Here is an 8,084-nt window from a genome sequence, read left to right as displayed (position 1 = left end):
TAAATTTATGAAAGTCATAATTAAATTTTTGAATCATGAAGGTTGATAAGTCATATGCATTTATAAAATATGATATTTATATATTCTTTTCAAAATTTAAAAGAAACTTATGCACTTAATGAGAGTGGAACACATAAACTCATGTTTAACTAAGTATTATTAGTTAAGTTAAGCCAATAGAAGATAAAAGTTAAAGTATATACAAACAAGGGGATCAGTAGAAATCATGGAGCGGAAAAGGGCATCAATTAAGCATCAATCCAAACATATTGTTTGTCATTTTGCGAAAGAAAGTGAGACACATATCCCTCATTTTCTCTCCGGGCTAACTAAATAAGTAAAAGAAAACCATGTGTGGAATATAATATTAATAATATCAAATTCCCTCCCTCTATAAATAGCACTCTTTCAAGCCCTATATTCCTCAAGTCATTACATAAACTCTCTCAAACACAAAGCACCATCATGGCTCTCATCACTTTCCAACTTGTTCAACATGCATTCCCTTTCTACTTCGTCTCCCTCTCACTTCTCTTCTCCATTTTTCTGCTCACTCCTTCCTCTTGCTTCGCCCCCAGAAAGTTCCTTAATTCATCTCTTTCTTACTCCCCTTCTGGTTCTGATTGGTCTCCGGCCGAGGCCACTTGGTACGGTAGCCCCACCGGCGCCGGAAGTGATGGTAACCAAACCTAATCTTCTCTGCATACAGACACACATATTTTGGTTTAGAACTAAGCATCATCATGTCTCATGAGACAACAAAATGTATAATAACTATATAGGGTTTTACAGAGTTTGAAAAATGAGTTATACTGTTCATGATTTGGTGCAGGGGGTGCATGCGGATATGGTGGTGCTGTGGACCAAGCTCCATTTTCGTCGATGATATCGGCGGGAGGGCCTCCTCTGTATGAATCAGGAAAAGGCTGCGGAGCTTGCTATGAGGTGTGAATAATGTAAATTTATATTGTTTGTTTCTGAATTCCGTTGAACCTACGTTACGTTTTTATTTATGGGCGTGCTTGCCGATTTTGAGTTGTCAGGTGAAGTGCACTGGGAATCCCGCCTGCTCCGGCAACCCGGTGGAGGTGGTGATCACCGACGAGTGCCCCGGCTGTGGCGGAGCCGACAAAGTTCACTTCGATTTGAGCGGCACGGCCTTCGGCGCTATGGCTGTTTCAGGTCAGGCTCAGAAGCTACGAGATGCTGGCATTTTGCAGATTCAACACAGAAGGTTACTCAAATTTCATATAAATATCTTCTTTAAATTTGCAACTACTTTAACTAACAACAAAAAACCATTATATTATTTGCATACTACATTATGCTCAAATTAAGGGTCAACAATGAAAGAATAATATAGTAAACTCCGACCAATTAAAACTCGGAGCCACTTGACCAATGTGTGTGTAATAATGAAGAAAAGAAATAGGAGAAATCATGAAATAAAAAATCAATGAATTAATTAATACTACTAATTTTTCCACAATGTCTCTGACTTTGCTGATCTATTATGACAAAGCAGTATTAAATCTTCAACCCTTGAAATTGAAATTTGCAGGGTTAAATGCAACTATCGTGGCACGTCACTAGCGTTCCACGTGGACTCAGGCTCCAACGCCAACTACTTCGCATGTTTGGTAGAGTACGAGGACGGAGACGGAGACCTGGCCAAGGTGGAACTGAAGGAGGCACTGGATTCTGCCACGTGGACGCCCATGCAACAGTCTTGGGGCGCCGTCTGGAAGCTCAACGCCGGCGCGCCCCTCAAAGCCCCCTTCTCCCTCCGTCTGACCACCGTCGAGTCCGGTCGCACTCTGGTGGCCGATCATGTCATCCCCGCCGGTTGGACCCCCGGCCAGACTTACCGTCACCGGTCAATTTCCAGGCCTAGCTATACATAGCTAGCCGATCATTATCAGGAAGAAAATACGAAAAAAGTAGTGTGACGTAAGAAATGAAAGAGGGAATGTTATTCTTTCATTTCGATCCACTCTTTTTCTTATTTAGTTATTTTATTATCGTCGCTCTTAATTACATCTGAAAGTCAGATAGTGTCGGTGGATTTTTGTGAGGGACTATTCTAGTCATATTTAGGATCTAGCTAGCTGGTTGGTAACCCTATGGATCCTGATCATGAAGTACCGGGCTTATATCGAAATGTCTTATCATGTAAAACTACATATATAATGAAGCGCGATAGCTCATTATTGTTACGATTCTCTGTTGTTTTTCATTTTATTACCACGGAAAATTCTGGTAAAAAAACTTATGAAACACACACACCACAAATAATCACTTAATAAAACAAGGAAATAAATAAAAATTATTAGAAAAATTTAATCCATAAATCTTTTTATAGTTGAACTCAATTTTAATCAAGTGCCTATAATTTATTTTGTTTGAGTTAAACTCTTATAATTTGATCATTTATAGAAATTTGTCCATAAAACCAATTAATTTTAATTTATAAAATTTCATGAAATTTATAAAACTTTCTTGATTTCATTTAATACTAATCTTAACGCGCGTGCATTTTATAAATGACAATTTATAGAGTCTATAAATTAAAATTACTCAACCAAACAATAATAAGGACCCAATTCAAATAAAATAATTTACAAGAATCTGATTTAAAATCAAGGTAAACTTTAAAGATTTGTTGATTAATTTTCTCTCAAAATTGTTAAATGCATACATAAATCTTTTGTCATGTTTATCAATGTGCAAGTAGAGATTATTTAGGGCAAGTGATTCAATTGGATTCCCCAAATTGTTACAATATATTATAACGAAAAAGGAGGTGGGAGATTATGGAAAGTCATATCAGTACAAATACTTTTTGAAAATTGGAGTTCATGTTAAACCAGATTAAGAAGTGATATTGAAAATTGAGTTTAACATGTGTGGTGACGCAGATAAAAACGACTTGAATGATTTAATTTATGACCTTGAGGTTTCATATGGCTTAATTATTTAAGTGCTTTATTAAAGGATATGATTTAGATGTATGCTCTTCTCTGAAAATGAAACGCACATGTGAGATTAGGGCCCATTAATATATGCTGTTAGATATTCACGGTCTAAACGACAACAACTTTAATAAATTCGCTTGACACATGTCAATTTACTTTTTTTTTTTTTTGCTATCACAGTTTGATAATAATCGTAATATTAGATAACTAATTTGATTAATGTACTCTCAATTTTTGCGCCTCTCAATTTTTATAATTTCCGGAAATTATGTTTTAGTCAGTATTCACGAATTTCTTAGCTTTTACTCTACACAGAAGGGTTAGCTAATTTCGGGGATATCCTAATGGCTGACATAATATATATTGTTATTTTTATGATTTTAAAATGCCATGTGGCCCCGCTAGTCGTCACGTTATATAATATATACTGTATAATATTTTGCATCACAAACACAATTATAAATATATTCTTTTTATATTATACCAACACACAAATATATTAAATAATATATTATTAAGTAGTTTTATTTAATTTTCTCATTTGGTTTATGAAGTTACAGGGCTGGTAAATTATATTAGATAACTAATTTGATTAATATACAACTTTTGTGCCTCTCAATTTTTATAATTTCCAGAAATTATATTTTAGTTAGTATTCACGAATTTCTTATCTTTTACACAGAAGGGTTGGCTAATTCTGGTTATATCCTAATGGCTAACATAATATACTTTTTTATTTTGATAATTTTAAAATGCCTCGTGGCCCCGCTAGCCGTCATGTGATGACCGATAAATTGGTTGCATTTGGAATAACCCTACAAACTTAAAAGGCAAAATTATATATATGTATGTATTGCCAACAATTATATATTATATAATATTTCACCTCACAAAAACAATTATAAATATATTATTTTTATATTATACAAACACACAAACATATTATTAAGTATTTTTATTTAATTTTCTCATTTGGTTTATGAAGCCACAGGCCTGGTAAATTATATTGCTATTTTATTAATGATGATTATTTTGCAACTTTAAGTTATAGCACAAACTTGAATTCGCAATTCGCATAGGGCTCCCCTATGTGGTGGCAAAGAATGGGGGAATGCTTTGCTCGTTCCTGAAAAAGTTGCCCCTATCAGTAGCAGCTTTCACACTCTGGCCAATCTTTCAAAATTATTTTTGAAATAATTATAACCCCATGAAGATCTTGCTTCTTCATAGCTCGAGCAATTACCTCTGTTCACTCCCAAATCAAGGTCTCTATAATTCAGATAAGCTGCCCTCGGATTCTTCGAAACGTATGGTGCCATATATTCGTACAACCTTCTCATCCACTCCACATGTTCATCTGTCTCTTCGTTGGAATCCCATATATGATTCCATTCCTATGTGGAAATGGAGTTTCTGAGTCTGAAATCTCACTCATTCTTCCTCCATAGGGTGAGAATATCAATACTGGTGAATTTTGATTCTCCTCCAGAAGTATGTTCCCTAATCCTCGTATTCCAAACGTAGGAATTGGTTCTGTTACATAGTCAGATTTTGCTTTGAAGCTTCGAAATGTTTGGTTTCTCTGAAGCAACACATCCATGGAGGTGTTCACTGAGTATCCTGCAAAATAAACTACAGATTGAATCCAACTCATCTGCATGCAATTATTTCTCTGCAGACTCAGTTCTGGAAAAGTGTTGTTCATCAAAATCGTTACATTATCAGCTTCTCCGAGGTATAATCCTGAGAAAGATGACGTTACAGTTTTTGAACATGAACCATTCACCATCACATTCCCAACTCCCATAACTGCATGGAGAAACATCTCTTTAGGGAGTTTGTCTGCAACATTTTGCCATTTTTGGAATAGTGCTGGAACATCACTGTCTTGTAAAGTTCTTGAAATCTCGAAGATTGTTACAGTTGGAGGGACACGTACTATGTTAACCTTCCATGCAGTGATAACACCAAAGCTCGATCCTCCTCCTCCTCGTATTGCCCAAAATAGATCTTCCCCCATTAGGGTTCGATTCAGTATCGAGCCATTAGAATCCACCATTATAGCATCGATAACGTTGTCAGCTGCTAAGCCATATTTTCTGAAAATTGTACCAAACCCACCACCACTGATATGTCCTCCTACACCTACTGTAGGGCAGCTTCCTGCAGGGAAGCCATGGACGTTACTTGAGCTGGCAATTGCACGATACAATTCTCCAAGTGTGGCTCCGGCTTCCACCCAAGCAGTTTCATCTTCGAGGTTTATGGTTATGGATCTAACGTTGGCAAGATCGATTATGATGAAAGGTTGGTTTTGGTCAGAGGTGTAAGAGAGACCTTCATAGTCATGGCCACCACTTCGGACTCTAACTTGGAGACCCTGTTGCTTCGAGCACAGTACAGCTGACTGGATGTGAACGACGTCGTTTGGAGTTATAATGAGTTTGGGCTTTGGGGTTGAAGTGTTTGAGAATCTGAGATTTCTTATGGATGATTGAAGAAGAGGTTGGTATGAAGTGTCGTTCTGAGTGAAAACAAGGTGTGAAGATGAATTAGGGTTTCCCAAATTTGCTGAAAAGCATTGAAAGAAAGCATCTTCAAGACTAAGAGAGAGAGACAGAAGAGGAAAGATCAAGATGATGACGATGAATAGAGGAAGAAGATGAAGGAGAAGAAGCTTATGATGTTTCATGGCCACGTTGATGATTATTTGAGTGGGTTGAGATCGAAGAATAAGAAAGATGAAGTGATATTTATAAAATAGATTAATACACAGCCATACTGAGTAAAGACAAGAAGAATATGTGAGTGATATGGAAATTGTGAGAATCTCTAAGTGCAGAAAGAAGATTCTTTATAAGTTATTACGTCTTCTCATTGAGTGCATCACCCACTTCTCTATATTTATATTTTCTGAGACAAGCACGGAACCGACCTTTTTGTTTTTTCGGTTTGTGGCAACGACCTTGTGAGTTGAAATCACACATATCACTTAGTTATATTTATTTTGAAAACACACGCGCACCCGAATCGCACTTCAAATTCAAATAAAAACTAAAAAGAATACGTATGTAATTTTAAAAAAATGATATCATTGGCTCGATTTTTTATTTGGGTTAAAGTGTACATTTATGTTTGAAGTTTTTATTCAGGAGCACTGGGTACCTAAAAGTTTTTTTAAGATGCAAATTTATCTCAAAAATTTAAAATCATAGTAATTTTACTCCATACTATTAAAAGTATTAATAGTTAATGTTATTATTTTAATAGTTAACGTTAGTTTTTTTTAACGGTAGGAGAAATATTACCATGATTTTAAATTTTGAAGGAAAATTTGCATAAACAAATTCTGAGTACCTAATACTCCTGATTGTAAACTTTCGAAACAAATTTGCACCTTAACTATCTTTACTTTTAGTTGTAAAAAGATATTTATGTAAATTTCAAAAAAAAAAAACAAAGAAATATGGTGTAATTTAACAAAATGGCAAAGCTGTATCCAGCACTCTGAAAAATTCACACTAAGATATTTTGCCCTCAACATATTAAAAGTGGAGCAATTCTACTTGTCACTAACATGTCAACAAACGGACGTTGTCCTCCCTCAACAGATCAGCTTTTAATATTAATGAAATAATGACGCGTAAATTCACTAGAACGCCACCTGTGTTTTTTTTCCTCTCAAAAAAAGGCTCCATTCATATGAGTTAATCTATTGGTACTCGACTGGGGTTCAGATTTCTTCTTTCTTCTGCGGAGATCGCGACTCAAATCACCAATAGAATCAACAATTTTTTCCCAATACAATCAGCACACCCTTCGTGCTCTAACTTTCATGCTTAAGGCTCTGTAAATATCTCTATATTACACAATATATTGAATATTAGCTTAGTTTAATCCTCACTGTTTCGTGCTCTAACTTTCGTGCTTAAGGCTATGTAAAGCTACAGTACTGTCATACACCTGCAGAAGCTTTTTTAAATGCGATCTCCAATCTTCTGTGAGCTGGCAAAAAATAAATGATCTTTCAGAAATATCAATATTACCTGGAATTTTGTATAACTTCCAGTCCTTAATATAAGAGTTAGTTTTATTTTCAATTTGATCCTAAATATAAAATCTTAATACACTTTGTCTTTCTCATATTTATCCATTTTTTAAGATAATTTTTATAGCAGGTGCACAAATTAAAGGTTTTATCACATGATAGTTCTAGTTAATGTACATGTGGTTAACAAGGGTATTTTAATATACATGACTAGTAAAGATATTTTAGGAAAGACAACACTTATTTATTATACATAACTAACGTAACTAATTATTTTAATTTGCTTAAATTAGCCAACTAGTATTACAGTTGCTTTATCCCTCACTGAACGACCGTTCTAAATGGCTGTGGTGTGCCCAAAACGCGTCATCTCGATCTGTGCACTTTATGATGGAAGGCTGTTGAAGATGACATTCATTGCTCCATCGAAGACTCAGGTGATGTTCAGTTGCGCACCACCATTTTTGCCGGCAAGTTCTGCCCAGTAGCTATCTTCTGAGAAGAAAGAAGAAACCTTAGGCCCAGTCGAAGACCCGTATGAATGGAAGCTTTAAAAAAACACAGGTAGCGTTTTAATGGATACGTGTCATTATTTGATTAATATTAAAAGCTGATCTGTTGAGGAGATCAAATGTCTGTTTGTTAATTTGTTAGTGAGCATATAATTGCTCCATATTGAGGACGCAATTTCACCATTTAATTCTAGGTGCGCCTTTACCTTTAAAAAATTCAAAGAGTGCTTATAACTTATTTTATATTTTTAATAAGTATATAATTTCTGAAAAAAAATCATAAAATTTTTTCATAGATATTACAGAGTCCAAGAAATGAGATTTGTAATAATATGAATTAGATATTTCTTACAGATTTTTAGTAACAAGCTCCAACCTCTATTTATTACGTTTTTCAGATGGTATCTTCAGTCGTTGATTTTTTTTTTTTGAGACGAAAGTTTTGGTAGTTTTAATTAGTATTTAATATATTTTTTTTCGTATGCCCCTAACTAATAAGGGTAATGAGAGATTAAAAATTAATATGATACTGGAGTTTAGTGCAGTTAA

The 8,084-nt window shown here is 34.9% G+C and overlaps 1 protein-coding gene and 1 pseudogene across 1 annotated transcript; one reads left to right on the top strand and one right to left on the bottom strand.

Annotated features, from left to right (window-relative positions):
- The first annotated feature begins 465 nt into the window (after positions 1-465).
- Positions 466-2,216, top strand: LOC114713647 (putative expansin-B2). The gene is made up of 4 exons (XM_028898314.1): positions 466-679; positions 833-945; positions 1,044-1,234; positions 1,562-2,216. Exons 1-4 carry the CDS (start codon positions 466-468, stop codon positions 1,902-1,904), a joined length of 861 nt encoding a protein of 286 aa, XP_028754147.1. The 3' UTR covers positions 1,905-2,216.
- Positions 2,217-4,061: 1,845 nt separating this feature from the next.
- LOC114713646 (berberine bridge enzyme-like 26) lies at positions 4,062-5,667 on the bottom strand (annotated as a pseudogene).
- Between the last annotated feature and the right edge of the window lie 2,417 nt (positions 5,668-8,084).

This window comes from Neltuma alba, unplaced genomic scaffold, assembly GCF_004799145.2.
Source record: "Neltuma alba isolate B1F8T4 unplaced genomic scaffold, ASM479914v2 tig00011442_pilon, whole genome shotgun sequence".
In the NCBI taxonomy this organism is placed as follows: domain Eukaryota; kingdom Viridiplantae; phylum Streptophyta; class Magnoliopsida; order Fabales; family Fabaceae; genus Neltuma; species Neltuma alba.
Note: the sequence above shows the minus strand (reverse complement) of the source record. Positions and strands in the feature narration are given on the sequence as shown.